This window comes from Struthio camelus, chromosome 13 (genome assembly GCF_040807025.1).
Source record: "Struthio camelus isolate bStrCam1 chromosome 13, bStrCam1.hap1, whole genome shotgun sequence".
Lineage (NCBI taxonomy): Eukaryota > Metazoa > Chordata > Aves > Struthioniformes > Struthionidae > Struthio > Struthio camelus.
Genome location: NC_090954.1, coordinates 11,417,442 through 11,433,980, shown reverse-complemented (window position 1 = coordinate 11,433,980; position 16,539 = coordinate 11,417,442). Strand labels below are relative to the sequence as shown.

The following is a 16,539-nucleotide window of genomic DNA, read 5'->3' as shown; positions in this document are numbered from 1 at the left end:
AAAGCAATCTTATAATTGAAGAGCTCACTTCATAATTGACTCATAGAAAGACCTTTTTAAAAGTGTTTGGATTTTCTATTGTTCTTGGTTGTCCTTTTCTTAAATATGTTCGGTGTTTGCTACACCTTTTGTTCATAAGTGCTGGGTGCATGTTGTTTCTGACCGTGGAAGGGTTTGAGAAAAGCATTTGCAGTGCCCTTAGCACTCTGGGCAGGCGAGTGAAATAATGTCTAGATGAACTGTCCCAGCTTCTCAAAAGCTTCACATCCACAAACATTTTCAGCGAGCCTTGCGTTCACTTGATTTGGGAGGAATAAAAGAAACCCCAAAGAACTGAGGTTTCAATATTGGCCTGCTTAACCAACTCTGTTCACGTTTCCTTAACATTACAATTTTAGAAGATTTCTTGGCGTGTCATTTGCATCTTGTATTGGCCGCAGTATTTACAGCGGAATAACTTTAATACATGTAAGACTTTAATACATGTAAGACTAGAAGGTGATGTAATCTAGAAATTCAAAAACTTCCAGGAATTACAACCTGTTTTTGTTGCATGCACCCTTCTTCAAAAGCTATTATTTATGGGTCAGGGACAGGTATACTTGCCCTTTACAGCAGCCATTATGATTTCAAAATGGCACTTTACTAATGTGTATATGGCAGACTGAACAACTTCTGTAGCCAAATGTTGAAATAAGATGTGAGCCAAAGACCTTTCTGGCCTTATCATTGTGTCCGCTGCAAGTTTTTGCCTGGGGATAAATGGCAAACTTGAGTCTTTGTGCTGCAGATTTTGTATGTATTCCTGAAACGACGTGTCCTTACTACAGCTGTATATAGCTTTTTCAAAGGAGAAATCGTGCCACTGGACTCATTTGTTTTACTAGCAAATGGAAGCATTTTCCTGTTATGTTACTTCTCCTATGCAAAAACAGCTAAGAGAAAGTTCCATCTAATTAAGAGGGCTCAGTGCTGCAAGAAGAGTAGCCATGGCATCTTGCTGTGCTTCTGGAAACAAAACACCGTATCTTCAACTTTGCACCGGAGGCCTTTCCCAGTTTCTCCAGTTGTAAACAAGTACCTGCTTGCTCAGGCTGGTCTAAAGGCACCCTAACAGTTGCTCCAGAGCACTCTTCTGTGCTCTTGGCAAGAGAAATGTGTGTGTCATGACCACATTAGCCGTACTGCTCACAAGGCTTAGACAGGCATTTGACCTTTTGCTGAAGATGTATGAACTTCTTTGGGAAGCGGTTACCAACATCCACTGCTTGCTCTCTGTAGGTAATTAAGCGGTAATACTAATGCAGTCCTGGAGCAATTGCCAAGCTGTCATGTACTTATTGGTTGTACAGAAAAGGGATAGGGAATAAAATAAGTAAACTAGTGAAAGGCTCTGACAAGTGTAGCTAGAAGATTTTAGTACTGACACCATCAAGACTGGAAACAGCCTCTGTTGTCTGTAGCATTCAGCCATGTCCCTGGAGTTTTATCAAATTTCGTTGCAGTCTTTGCGTAGATGTGGTGCTGAAAAAGATCATCTTTAGCAAAAGTGAGAAGTAATGGAAAAAAAATACGTATTTCCTATCAATGACTAAAGTCACAAGAAGAGCAAATTCATTTGCACTCTCAGTTATGAAGTGAGCTATTGCCATATCAAACTAAAAGGCATGAAAAAGTGATTTGATCTGTAATCAGTGGTGACAAAGTAAGAATTCAAAAACTATGTAGAAAAACTGTTTGGTTTGGTCGAAGTGAGCAGGTTACTTCCCAGAGCTTTTGATGAGGTTTTTTTGGATGCTGCTTCCAAATGAAGTCTGTCTTCCATTCTATTAGATGCTTGAACAAGCATACTATTCTTGAATACTTCTGATTGCTTTGCTGCTTTGAAGGTAACAGGTAGGTCTGGATGCTGCTCCCTATTCCTTTTAATGGCGAATTCAAATAACATTGCCTTCCTTTTTCAAAATCCACTCACCCAGATTGTAAACTTATCTTTTGTAAGAGAGAACAATGGGCATCAGGAGGGAGGTTAAGGAGAACTTTTTCTTGTGTTTGCTTTTACTTCAAAGTACATTCTAGACAAAAAGGACAGCATTTATGTAAAGCGTATCGGCTTCTAGTCCAGGCTGGAATGTGTGTTCAGATTGTGTTACTTTAATCCTCTTTAAGGAAAAGAAGAATCAACCAACATCAGATTAATATTGATTAAATGTCAGAAGGCTTATCAAAGAAACATACTGTACACTTACCAAGCACTGAAGTCAGTTGTAGATTTATATTTTATTTCCTAAGTGTCTTCTCCAGCCTTCACAACATGATCTCTTTGAAGACAAAGAATATTCTCCTTGATAAATTTCCACTGTGTATTCCTACTTGAGGTGCTCTCCTGAGTTTCTCTGCAACATTGGCACTGTACGTGGGAACGCCAAGAATAACTTCAAAGGGATTTAGTGATGACATTGCTAGTGCTGAGTGGCATAAAAAGCGTCGAAGGACCACAAACCTAGTCAAGATGGAAACATCTAGAGGTCAGCATAAGCAGGAGAACCTTTCTTTGTATATCTTCTCAGTTTGGATACAAGCCATTCTGTTCTTTTCTGTTATTCCCTTTACATTTCACAGACATTCAACTGTTGAACCTTGGCTGAAGTTCAATACGTGTCTGCAGAAACACACATCACTAATGCCCCACATGCTTCCCTTCTAGTTTGCAGCTCATCTTATTGCTTGCAAGTGTTCTGACTTAAGCAAGTCTTTGTTCACTTTTTGAAACTGAGTCAGCCAAGTGCTTCCCCATGCTGCAAAGTTGACGCTGTTGGAATCCCAAAGAGATCCCACTTGGCTTTAGACAGAGCCCAGTGTCTACAGGCTGGTTTCTCCTGACTCACCCACCATGTGCATGTAGAGCCAAGACCAAAATCTGAAGTCTTTGGTTTCCTCAGACATACTGCAGTGGGGACTTTCCCTGACGAGTCATGAAGTGCAAACCATGGCCTTGCTCCTGCTCTGAGATCCATGCCTGGAGATGCAATGCAGTGCAACAGTGACAGTACACTGGCTCTTAATCCTCATCTGGGAGGAGGATTCACAAATGAGTGAGTGGTAGCGGTGTGTTGTTTAAAAGAAGTGTGTCATGTATGCAGAGGAACCCCAACAAAAAGGACACAGAGAGGCCGGTTCACTTTGTAGGACACCTCTCTGTGCAGTGAGGTCCTTGTCCTGAAGGATGCAGCGGAGGCTGCTATCATAGCAGAAGCTATCAAAGAAGCTATCAAAGTCCTTCCAAGGGCAGGTGAGTACAGTGGTGGATAACATACAGTCTCTCAGCTTCGCTGATGATGTGCACATATGTGAAGATCAGATACTCAAGGGGACTGTCTTGCTGGGCTGCAGAAGGGATCAGGGAACAGTAAAAGTCAAATGATGTCCTCTAATGTAATGGAGGAGGATGAGAAGAAAGAAAGGAGGAGTACTGTTAAGCTGGTATATTTAACATGCCTGTGGTCCATTGAGTTTTCCCAGGTGGGAGGGCAGCATAGCCAATACCAGCTTCCCAAGGGGCATAATACACTGCTAGCATTTAGTAATCTGTTCTGTAGATAGCAGGTGTAAAAGCGAAAGCTTATTGTATAGTCAGTAAATCGTATGAGAACAGATATGAAAGAGAGTGAGAGATTTTTGCTGAAGGATTTTACGTAGTTTAAATATTTATTTAAAAAAACCTTTTGTTGATTATGTACATGTTTTTATTAATGTACACCTTAAAAGGATAACCCCCTAACATTTTGATGACAAAGGTATGCTGACAAAGCAATGAGCCATTTTTACCCTATCCTGAAAACAAATACGAACGAAGTTTTATGGCTTTTATTCAGTAGACTGGCTTAACCTAGCCATGTTATTACTGTTGGACTCTGAAATGGAACTCTTATTGATTTCAGATTCAAGGGGAGCAACAGCAACTACTATGTTCATCCATTTAAAAACTTAAATTAAGGGTGAATGAGGCTTTTAAAACTACAAATTAAAAGAAGTGGGCACAAGTCATTGCTGACTATATTGTACTGGAATTATTTCCTGAGAATGTGTTTGTACAGACACCTTTCTGAGACTATCATATATTACCCTGATGAGACCTACAGAGGAGAGGACTTTGTCAGATAAGTATTTCTGTGAACAAACTGCCAAAAGCACCCTGATCAATAATAGTGGGAATGGAGGAAATTTCTGGAGATCAGAACACTATACATTAGCCCTTGATTTTAGTTGGAAAGAAATCACAGCAAGCCCTTCTCCCCTCCTTTTCACAGTACTACATGAAGGTGGTGTGCTAAATAGAAGATATGCTTAAGCCAGTGTAATCATCAAGTTTGTCTTGGGGCTCTGAGACCCCAATTTCATTATAAAGCATTGATGATGTGCAACACTGAAGGGGTTCCATGGATTTGAAATTACTGATTAAAGAACACGTAGACAGGAAATAAGTTGTTGTCTAAAAAAGAAAAGAAGTGGGGAATAGCTAGCCAGGTACATTTCCACCTGAGTTAGAGACCTGATTTTTTTTTTTCCCCCTTCTAGCTGTGTTCAGTCCCAAGTGCTGTTCAGTTGATTAGCACCTTTCCTTGACAACAGGAGCATCAATCATTAGTCTAAAATAACTCTCACTGTATTGCGTTTGAGTACTTCTCTCCATTCCAGCTGATAGCAATGGAAGTCTAGAGCAAGAGTTTTGTGCAGATGGCACAGTACGTGATCAGTGTCACTTCACAACAGCTAGAGACCAGTTCTGGACAGAGGGAGCAGAGATGGCCCTTTGCTCTGCACTGGGGAAGGCAACAGTACAGTATTGCTCAGCTCAGGCGCTTTTGCACAGCACAGTGAAAGTAACCAGCAACTTGAACAGCAGAGTTGTTGATGCCTACTTCCTCTGGCTGGATTTATCACCAGTTAAGATGATGTACGTTCCAGCTGAGGTTGGCTTCCTTCTTGGGAGATTTGTAACTTCTCTTTCCTCTCCAGAATTGTTGGTGTCCAGCTAGCGTTGAGCTCACGCCAGAACCTTTCCCGTGGTGGGTCACTAGCAATCTCCCTGTCTTCCTGTACAAAACTGATCAGATCCATCAGAGAGTTTCAGATTTGGATAAAGAGGGCTAAAGGTTCAGAAGATGCTCTTTAACAGGAGATTGGCAGACCAACATGCACACACAGGAAATGATGCTTCTGCTTTGTTTCAATGGAAACTGGGATTAAAAAGCAGCCTGGTTTTATACTACATTTCATGTTTCAAGTCATGGAGCAAGATGACTGCCCAGAGCCCAGCCTTTTGGTTCTTTTTGTTGCTTCTGTGCTAGAAACGGTGAGAGCAGCTTGCTGTGCCAGGCACATGCTCTGCAGCAAGAAAGGAGGAACTCTTCACATGCAAGAGCTGAAGCTGTTCAGAAGAGGCGGAACACCTGCGTGGCGCTGGAGTCTCCTGCTGCAGGGGCTGAATGGAAAGAGGGAGGTTGGTTGTAACTCCAACAACTCACCTGCAGTGGTCAATACTTCAACTAGTCTGTTTCCTGCATGTGGCAGTAGGCCTCCAAGAAACTGCCAGTGGAAGCAAAGATGCAAACCCTTATTTGGAAAACCTATTCTCTTGCAGTCTTTCATTTGAGTCTCTAACAAAAGAAGAAAAAGACCCTCCCCTCCCAAACTGAACAGCAAACATTCCCTTGCCACAGGACTCTTGCTTTTTGTTTTCACGTGAAGTGAACGCATGCAGGGGTCTTTGACAGGTGGGTCCTCACACCTGGTACGGTAGAGGGGGAAAAATAAGCTATTGAGTGAATCTTTATGGTGATTCAAAACACTTTAGGTAGATCCTGTCATATGCTTTATAAGCTCCTGACTGATTGTTGGAATTAAGTTATTGGGCAGAGACCCAGCTAATGGAAACACATTGATGAAATCATTTTTGAGGGACATTAAATGGAACTTAAAATAAAGCTGAAATGGCTTTATGGATTTTTCAGTCAAGCTGTTTATGAACATTTATTGGTGGTAAATTATACACTGTCAGAAGAGGGAATCGGGAGGTATGGCTTTTAATAGAAGTGTCCCTGATATAATACTGTGAGAAAGAATAATTTATTACCTAGGGATGTACAGTACAGTATGTTTAAATATAAATTATATGATTGTTTTCTCTTAACTGTCTTTGGCTGTTCGTAGTAAGTTACCTTTAGCAGCAGCAGAGAGTGTCACAAAGTGAAAAAATACTTTCAGTACTTTGCATTGAAATGCAAGTTTTATTATAACATTTGCTATGTGTAATATAACAGACAATTCAGGATGCAGAAGCTATGTTATTTAATAGTAAATTTAATTTACATTTGTTTTTGCTTTATGCTCAGTAAAGGGAGAAGAGGGACACAATAGCTTTGACTGGGAAAGGAGAGTGTAACACCTAAGTCTTCAGCTATTGGAGCTGTACATTAATACCCTCTGGCAAAACCCAGCATTTCTCAGGTAGAGAATAGTGAAAATAAGACTAGTGGAATTCCGGATTGGAAGGCATCTTCTGGTCTAGCACCTTTTATCCCCTATTTTTAGCAACCCACATCTCATAGTCATGAACTTGTCAAGTCAGTTAGGTCGTCTGTCTCATCTACTCTAACTGAAAAGCTGTTCTCATCTTTGCTCTTCTGGTGGCTATAATTCACCTACTTTCCTTCCTAGATATATTTGGGATCAATTTCTAGCCACTTGTTCTCCTGCCAGCACTGGCCTAGAGCCAGAAGTTCTCTTTCCTTCCTATTATTTATCCAGCTGAAGTATTTATACACAACATTCATATTCCCATTTATATCTTCCCCCTTAGCCATCATGTTGCTAGGCTAAAAACCCAAGTCCTTCCACTTCTCTCTAGGCTAGGCTTTCTGTTCCTGCAGTCATGTAATGGTTGCTCTCTGCGCACATTCCTCAGACAAAGATGAGCTGGCAGTTGTGTGGTAGCTCAAGGATTCTCTTACAATAATGTGTGTATTTTCACGTCCCTGTTAGACTTACCTCTTCCCTTTCAGCTGAAGATCATGTTTGCCTTCCCTATGGCCTTGTGCTGCTGACATGAATCATGTGTAGACCTTTATCCACTGACATTCCCATCCAGGGAGTGTCCAACATGGAGCAGAAATTCATACTGCTTTCTAAGCCTGTGACCTTGCACTTTGTATTTTTAAATTTCACCTTCTCTTTATTCTGCTCCCTGATGTCACTCAGTTATGCCTTTGTGGCATCCTAGTCCTCCTCTGTGTGGGCAAGACAGCCAAGCTTACTGGCAACAGCACATTTCCTTAATGAAAACAGTGAATGAGGTCACTTGCTCCAACCTAGTGGCTTCACTTTCAACACAATCCAGTGCTGATGTTACCGATATCTGGCTGTGGAATCCCATAGTTGTTAAGAGCCAGACTTTGACACAAATGTCCGGTATAGTTGAATCTACCCAAAACGGTTGTTTCAATAAGGATACCGTTCCTTATGGTAGAGAGAGGATGGGTGGGAGTGGGCACATTTAAGTTATATAAGATTTCAAGCAGTGCAAAAGAGGATTTTACAGAAGTGTAAAGGGAAAGGAAAGCAAGGAGATGGATTAAAGGAATAGCAGACTTTTTATTTTCAGCGTTCCCAAAATCACTGCTTTGGAATCATCAGTGGCTTTGTTTCCAAAATTGCTTCCTGCGTTTAAATTAAATAATGAAAGCTTCTAAAACTCCAGATCGTTAGAAATATTCAGAAGTTTTTCCTTATTCTGCAGGCATTTCTGGTTACTTGCAGCTTGTTATTTTGGGCTTTGCATAATACAGCTAAAAAAGTTTGTAAAAACGAATTACAAATGCTAGCATAAACAAAGTCTCCATTTAAGTGATAGAAATGGAAGAGGAGCAAGAGTATTTCTGTGCACCTCTACAGCTGCTCTTTCTCATCTTCCTCACCTCAGAAAGCATTGTTTTATTATGCAGATGTGTGCAGGCTGCTTCTTTTGCTAAGTTTCATAGCAAAGCTAATAACGAGAGTGGTTGTGTGGATAAGCAGGGACTTAAATCATTTGGAAACTGTTCAGAGAGGACAGATCAGATAATAATAACCTTCATGGTTGGCAAGTTACAGCTGCTTTTTACAACTTATAACGATGAAGGCTCATAGTAAAGTTAAGAGCTAAATATCTATATTGGGCCACAGGATCAATTTCAATTCCCAAACTTTACACTGCTTTTATCATCTTTGAAATTACTTTATTTTTCTCCAGTTAAAAAGCGGGAGTTGTTTTTTGTGCTATAAATGGTAAAGTGCTTATTTTCATTCTGATTTTTTCTTTAACGCAGCAGGACAGCTTGGTTCATTTACTTCAGTGCAAGCAAAATACAGTTTTATTAAAGCCACAGTGTTTCTCCATTATTGCATGGGTTACATAAGAAGAAAGTTTTGTTCACATGTTGTGCATCATCTCAGAGCATTTTTTATTCTATACTGGTGACTTCTAGAGAGCGCATAGGTAATAATTATAATAGCACATATTAAGAGCAATCTCCAATAGCATAAGTGAAAGGTCATGAGGCAATAATTAGTCCAGAAAATCTACTTCACAGTGAATGACTTAGAAATCTGTAACTATTTAGCGAATCAGAGCAAAAGTTGAGGTGGTTTGATCACAGTCTGTAAATATCTGCAGGGAGTAAAGGTTTGTGTTCATGCAGGGCCTATTGTCTTGCACTCAATGACACGAGAAGATTTAGCAGCTGAAAACTAAAGCGAGACGAATTCAGATTAGACGCACGTTTTTAAATTAGAACAAGTAGACAGCAGAAAGGCTTACCAGAGAATGTCGTGGGCTGTCTTTGGCTTAAAACAAGTAAATTGGGAGAACGTATCTTTCTAAAAAGATGCAGCGTGGCTCAGTCACAGTATACGGAGGACCTGATGCAGGCGAAGGCTGGGTAGAAGTGCCCAGTCTTTGTTATGCAGGTGGTCAGATAAGAGGATTGCAGTGGCCTGAAACTCCAGAAAGCTATTAATATTACGTAATCTTTTACAGCTAAAGATCTAACAATACTGAGCAAATGAGGATAGTGCTATTTTCCCCACTGTCTCTAAGAGAAGAGCGAAATGAGGAGAAGTTAAATGATTTCTGGGTCACATGTTGAATCAGCAGCTGAGCTGGAGCTGGACCGCAGTTTCCTGCCTGCTCAACTGCATTTGTTCCGTGGACACCTCCTCTTCCCTAGGCAGGAGCACAGCCTGACCTGCGAGACATTGGCACTGGTTGAGCCAAAACTTGTTTTTCTCCATTGAGTATCTCTCAGAAGCCAACAAAAGAAATAATTTCATGATGTACATTTGGGTTCATGAATGAAGAATGTAGCTGGATTAGGGGGATGCTTATCAAGGGGGTATTTTTTCCAAGCTCCCAACATCAATTGTGTCAACAGACACTTTCCACACTCAGAAAACTAGCAGCTGCTTTTACAGCCAGAGGTGCAGTTTACAGGCAAATCCCATTTGTAATGAAGGCAGCCAATCTCAAATGATCAAGGTCTGGCTTTTCTAGGGGACAGAAGGGATATGTGCGAGAGAGAAATGGGGTCAGGTGATGGATTAAATTCTGTCTAGGTATGATTTGACAGTCACTCCCCTGATAACAGCTTATAATGTTGACAATTTGTCTTCTGTTTTGTTTTGTGATTTCAGGAGCAGAAGGCACAGTGTTCCCTAAATCTATAGAAACTCCCAATGTCAGGGCAGACCCCTTCAAGGAACTAAGGTAAACTTTGGAATATGGTGTAAAGGTAACTCGGTGGCACCTTGTTGGAATTGTGCTGGGAGTCATTTCTGCATGTAATATGACCGAGTTAAAGGAAATTGTGGGTCATGAGAGCATCACTTCTCCTGTGTAACATGCTCTGCTTACCCTGGGCTCAGCCTTTGAGGAGAAATAGAGATACCTTTCTCTAGATGATCTGTCTTGCAGAAATAGAAAACCTCCTGACCTGCACAGGGACTAGCTGTGCATGGGTGTCACTACTGACACTCAGAGAAATACCATTTGCTAGCAGCAACGTATCAGGAGGAATAAACAGCATAGCTCTTGAGAATCAGCTTTGCCCTCAAGCTAATGCTAGGCATTATATTTTTACATTTTTAGATATAATTATAAACAAAAATTTAAGTATGGCCCTGCAGGCTGGTTTGGATGAGTAGAGTCTCAAAAAGTGAGCAGTTAACAGTGGACTAATCATATGGCCTAAGATGCTATTGACTTAAGTCTTCTGAAATCTTCTGTCTGCAGGGCTGTAGGGTTTGCCATCAATGCTCAAATTATCCTTGCTTAAAAAAAAGAGAAAGAGAAAAGGGGAAGAGTCTCCAAAAGGACATCTTGTCACTATATCTTTGTTTGGAGACACTCCCTCCTTGGAGACTTCTGAGGAGGAAGATCTTAAATCAGTTCAAGTTGTGTCCAAATGCTGCAGGATTACTGCGAATGCACTGGAGGCAGAGGAGGGCCTCCTGTTACTCTGTCCGCTCTGATACTGGGCGTAGTTATGGCCTAGTGAGATCACAGTGGAAGATGGAAAATATCCTGATTGCTTTCCCTTGAGTCTGTTACTATCTCTCACTTTCTGTCCAGAAACACTCTGGCAGATCATGTGTCACATAAAAAGCCGCAATGGTGTTGTGATTCAGTTTATTTACGAAGGTTTGCTCTGTTTCTGCATGTGGTGACATTAACGCAGCCTTGTCTTTATCATAATCTTAGTATACTTTCTTTTAAAAAAAAAAAAAGAAAAATGGTCTTTGTTCAGCCTGCCATGCAGCAGCTTGGAGCCTGTCGCGGTAGCTCCAGTATCTCCTGTGGTGGAAAGAGCCCCAGAAAGGGAAGGGTGGGGAAGTGCAGAGCGTACACAGCCTCTGCTTCTGCAGACATAGCCAGTAAATGAAACAGTCGGAGGTTGGGTGGACTTACAGATGAGGTTTGGGGAACAAAGGCTCTCTGATATAGCCCATCTTTGCTGCTTTTTTCAGCAAATAAAAAAAAAAAAAAAAGAAAACCAAGATCAAGGTTACAATATCCGATAGCATCTAAGTAACTTACAAAACCAGGTCCCATATTCAATAATGGTTCAGGTCCAAGTTTGCAGTTACTTAGGACTTCTTTAAACATGGGTGGGCAGTTAATCCAAATAAATGTAAAGCATCACGTTAAAGGGGACAAATGTGAATTAAAGTGGCCTTAATGTGATTGAGTACACTTCTGTTCCAAAGAGAATTAAGCTAAATGAAATTGAGATGAATTAATGGCAGTATCCATGCAAGGGTTTGATTCAGTATGTTTAATCTGCTTAAATTCTTACTGTTATTTCACTAGTTCTGTGTAGAGAGCTGTTAGATAACTGACTTTCTTTGAAATTAGTGGACTGTTTTTAAAAAATCCTTTAAAGAATCTGGTATGGTTTTTTTTTCTTCTTTAAGGAGAAAGCCATTGAAAGTAAATAGGATTCACTTTGAAAAAAAGGGTCTAGAAGGCCCTAAAACATTTCATACGCTTTTGAAAACTTTATCTCTTGACAGAAATAAACTATGTTCTCCACCATCCTGAAAAGAAAAAAGAGGAAAAGTTAGCACTGTGTAGAGACAGCAGGGTTTGCCAAGAGCAGCATGCTCTTTCATCCCCAGACCAAGAAGCAGTCATCCCTCATTCTCTGTGCATACACGTGTTTGTTGGAGCATTGGCTACTTCTTAGGTGAAATGGTGCCTTTTTGGTGCAGTACAGAGTTCACAGGGGAAATAATCCTACTCTGGGGATGCATTTTCTGGCACTGTCCCATGTTGACAGCAGTCTGTACGTGTAAGGTGTCATTTTAGTCTACTTAAAAAGATGCTGCAGTGACGTGGAGCTGAATGAGATGACAGTCTGTGGGTCCTGAGCTGCTATGCACCACTGGGAGAGCAGCATTATAAACAGTAGCTGGTTTGACAGATGTTTTCTGTAATAAACAATACAAGCCTTTCTTTACTCCTTAGGTTGAAGTTCCTATAGGGGAAAACACAGAGTCAGCTATTGCTGGCTATAGCGTGGCGCCGCCAACCTAGATCACTCTTCCTAGACCAAATGGTTAAGATCAGTTATGCGGTTTATCCATTTGCTCTTTTCAGTATCATATTCACTTTCACTTTTTCTTTTTGGAGACTTCAAAATAAGGTGACGGTGACTGTCACTACCTGAAAGAGAGGAGACCAACTGATCCTCTCACCACTAGGAGTCAGACCATCTGTATGTCTCCTTTCCCTACCTCCTCTACTTAACAGACAAAGTGATTTTCCCCCTCAAGATAGGCAATATGCCATAGTGCCAATCATCCCTGTTTCTTCCCTTCTTTTTCTCCCAAATGCCTTCAGTCATGCCCACATGTCACAGACTGATATGTCCCAAGGGATGGCACACACTTTCTCAACAGACTTTCTCTCCCCTTCTAGCTGATCAGCGGTCTTCGGTTCATGTAGCCTAATTCATTTATTAGTAGTTGGCTGCTTTACAAGGCGGTTACCTTTCTGAGGAACAGACAAGGTAGCTGTCCTCTCTGGCCACTAGCAGGCTCTGTGTGGTCCTCTTTTCTGAGTGTCCTTTTTGAAACATTTGTTTCTGAAATGCTTTAGACAGGGAAAAATATGGGTGGTAATGGGTGCATAGCTTTTTTCTTAAGCACTAAGCCCCTCAAAGAGCCATAAGGCTGCAAGAATTGATTTGGTGCTTGTTTGACACCAGTCTGGACTTTGCTGCTGATTTTTTCCGGCAAGTTTTCAATGACTCCCTCCCATGCTACAGAAAGGCGTACGTGTCACATAACTAAAATCCTCTTCAGCCCAGTTGTGGTAAGAATGCCAGAGCTCATAAATGCCTTGTTTAGTGGAGGGGTGGGTGTTGTACATGTTTTCTGTTTGGGATCTAGACTATTCCTTAGTAACGACCTAAAAGCAGAAATGCTGGAAAAACTATTTAATATACTTTTGTGAACGTTTTCAGGTTTTTACTCATTTAAAGTAATTTTAGAGTCTCAAAAGTTTTGACAGCTGTTTACTGGGTGTTAAATTGGTCAAAAACAGTAAAAAGGCAAATAAATTCATATTACTTTCAGTATTCTTGATTGTTTAGCATTGGCATTCAGTAACGTCCCAAAATAGTTTAGAGACAGAGCTTGAGAGACTTGTTTGTGGCAGGCATTGAAATATTTGCACTAATCTTCATTGACTCTCTGGGATGCAGGTTGGTCTTGTGACATATCTTAATGTGATTTTCTGTATAAGGTTTGGACCCAAGATACCTTTTTCTCACTGAGTTGCTTTGTGCCCAAGTAATTTAGTAAGAGCCTGTCTTGCATGCCTTTCCTAGACACCTACAGCAATCACCTGCATTCTTCTTTTTATCTTCTTCCAAAAGACAAGCATATGCCAGGGAGGCTAACAGAAGTTGTCCATCAAGCCCACGCTCAGTGCTCTCATTGCTGTTAACACATCTGCCGAGGCCAAGGATAAGGGCTAGACTAGCTGAGAAAGAGCAAGAAAGAAGGAAAGTAATTTGAGGGAGAAAAAACCTAGAAAGTGGGACCAACATGAGGAAAAAAAACAGGAGGGTGCTGTTTACCTCACGGATGTGACTTTGTGAGGTTACAAAAACTTGAGGGCCTCACCCGACCCCTTAGTGGTGCTGCAGGGATCGGCTTGCGCAAAGCGCCATCGGGACATGGGCTGACCCCTTCCTCTGCCTGAGCTCACACTTGCAGAGCTAGCAGAGGTACGTTCCCCAACATCACCCTGTGCCAGACACCATGTAGCTGGAAAGCGAAAGCTGTTTCCCTCCAAATGGAGATCTCTGAAATTACTCAATGAACTGTGTAAGAATTAACAGAAGGGCCCTGGTTTAGGGCATTTCTATCCCTAGAGTTAAATAAAAAGAAATCGGATAGAATGAAATTCATTCCATGAGGAGCAAGCACAGACCTGGAAATCATCCACAATTATTATAAGGTAAAAAAATCCAGTAGACCGCTCATCTAATACTAGGAGACCAAGGGATGACTGTTTTTCCTGTAATATGCAAATATAGTTCAGGGAGAATTAATCTCTTAGGCTTGAAGGGGTAATTTTTGACCAGAGTTAATTATGGAGCACTGAAAGTACGAAATGGCAGATGACACGCAGTTTGATTTTATTAGTGCAATTCTACCTTACCATGTACAATCCTGAACTATCCAAATAGTCCAAGTGAGACCCATTCTACCAGAAAGCAGTTTAAATACAATGCTCAGCTAATATAACAATACTCATTTTGTAAAATAATAACTATTATCGAATTAAGGTTTTTCAGCTGTGTTTCACAAGGCAGAGACATTTTCAGTAAGTAGGAACACAAATAATGTTTCTGTCCAAAACCCATTACATTAATAAAGATTAACAGAACAAAAATTAGAGGAAATGCAAAAAAGAATGGCACTAAAGAGGAAGTAATTGGTGGATAATGGAAGTCCTTTATTAAGGGATAGTGTACGATACTGGAACATTTAGTTTACAGTAAACACATGAGGATTTCTGTCAGGTGTCAGCAATGGAAAAATGGTCAATACGGCCTTGTATCTAGCTGGTGTTATTTTCTAATTGATTTACCAGAAAGGATGCAATTCTTTTCTGTGTTAAACCATTCAATCTGAAAAAATTTAGTAGAGTACTACCAGCTTGAAAAACAACAGACTGTTGCCTTGAGATGAGTTTTACTTTTCACATTATAACAAATACTTGATAATTATTTTCATATGGCATACACAGGGATATGATTTATAGGACTATCTCCACTGAATTAACACAGATCTGTTAGAATACAACTAAAACAAAAAAACAGGTTCCTGGTTTCTAAAGTTCAAGCTAATTTAAATGGACTTTGATGAGATGAATTTATTTTGAATTCTCTTTGTTATCTGAGCATTCAAACTAACATATAGCATTTCAACAGAGATATTACATTCTCCAGCCCTAGGAGGGCTCTACTCTCAGTGTCTGAGGGAGCGAGACCATCTAGTTGAACGAAATGTTAACTGTTTTCTCAGTGGCGTACCATAACAAGACTCATCTAGATTTGCCACTGAGTCTCTGCCTTTTTTGTGGAGGCTGGTGCAGGGCAGAGCCACTCGCCTTCTGAGCTAGACAAATTTTCATCAATGTGCTGTAGCTGCCCTCCCTGTTGGCTAAATACTCACTTCAGGGCTGTGGGACATGACCACTCATTTGTTGGGTGCCCTTCACCCTTTCCTGCAGCAGCCACCATACGAAGAAACGACAGCACGGATCAGACAAGGCAGAGCTCCCTACTTGCTGCTCTGACTAGTTTTTGGTGGTTTCAGAAACCCTCTCAGCACCACTTTGGGGCTTTCAGTCATTCTGAAAGGCGGTTAACCCATTCCTGCACATGACAGAAGTCCTCATCGCTCTCCGTTTACTGATCTGGCAGACCGCATCTGATCTGACGTTTTTCTCACAACAGCTAAGACTCCCTGAAACGCTTGCTGTTGGATGAGACTTCCTTGGAGGAGAATTCACCCTGATTTCACAGCAACAGCCACTTTGCTTTAACGTTTCCTCCTGTTACCATCCCTTCAAAGGTCCTTCCTGTTCCTCTAGTATAGAAGGCAGGCCAAAATCCCCTCCAGATCAAAGGGAGTCTTTCCGTAGGCTTCTCGCAGGCAGTGTATTCGGAGTTCCTCATACAATTTGGCTTACAAAGGCAGTTTCCTGCTGGGGCTCTCCACCTGTTAAAATATTCCTATCGCAAAGAGGGATTGCTGCTCCTTCTCCTTGTCATAGCATATCTTCCCTTAATGGCCTTCACCTCTTTCACAACCCACACCCAAAAGGGGGGATTTAGCTCTTAGCTTCCTTTTCCTCCCTGTTTTTAGCAGTGAAAGCCTTGATATGGATCAGGCCATGGGAAGGTCCACATCAGCAGAGGTGTTGACAGAGCTTTGCTGATTTATCCTAGCTGTATAAATCATGGCACTGCCTTGTTCACAGGGTTGCTAATGGGATCTGTGCGCAGGCAGGCAGGCAGATCCTCTTTAAGGAGAGCTAATAGACAGTGAAAGCAGGCTTGGCAGGAAGAGGAGCTTGGCATACAGGTGTATCGAATGCAGTACATTGCTGATGTAAAAAATTAGGCTCAAACAAGGAACCTAGAAAGAAGGCCAAAACATGAGGTTGACCAGACGTCAATCTGGTGTGTGACTTTCTTCAAATTAGCATGTGTCACCTGCACAGCAGAAACGTGTGGGCACATGTTCATGAGTGTGAGAGCAGGCATGTCACATCAGAGCTACGTGACCCTTCTGGAGAAGTGGCAAAGACATAGTAGAAAAAGGGGAGATTTCTAAATACCTAAATTTCTGTCAAGCGGTGTAGCATATGGGATAGGGAGCAGTGGAAATCTCTCTCTGATCTGGGGATTTATGGGAGGATAC

General features: G+C 41.2%; 1 protein-coding gene across 8 annotated transcripts in view; it reads left to right on the top strand.

Annotated features, from left to right (window-relative positions):
• SGCD (sarcoglycan delta) overlaps window positions 1–16,539 on the top strand; it is a 361,056-nt gene that overhangs the window by 303,427 nt on the left and 41,090 nt on the right. For all 8 annotated transcript variants that reach the window (XM_068959760.1, XM_068959758.1, XM_068959762.1 and 5 more), the window contains one exon: window positions 9,730–9,802. In XM_068959760.1, coding sequence (XP_068815861.1) covers window positions 9,730–9,802 — 73 coding nt within the window. The remainder of the gene's footprint in view (window positions 1–9,729; window positions 9,803–16,539) is intronic.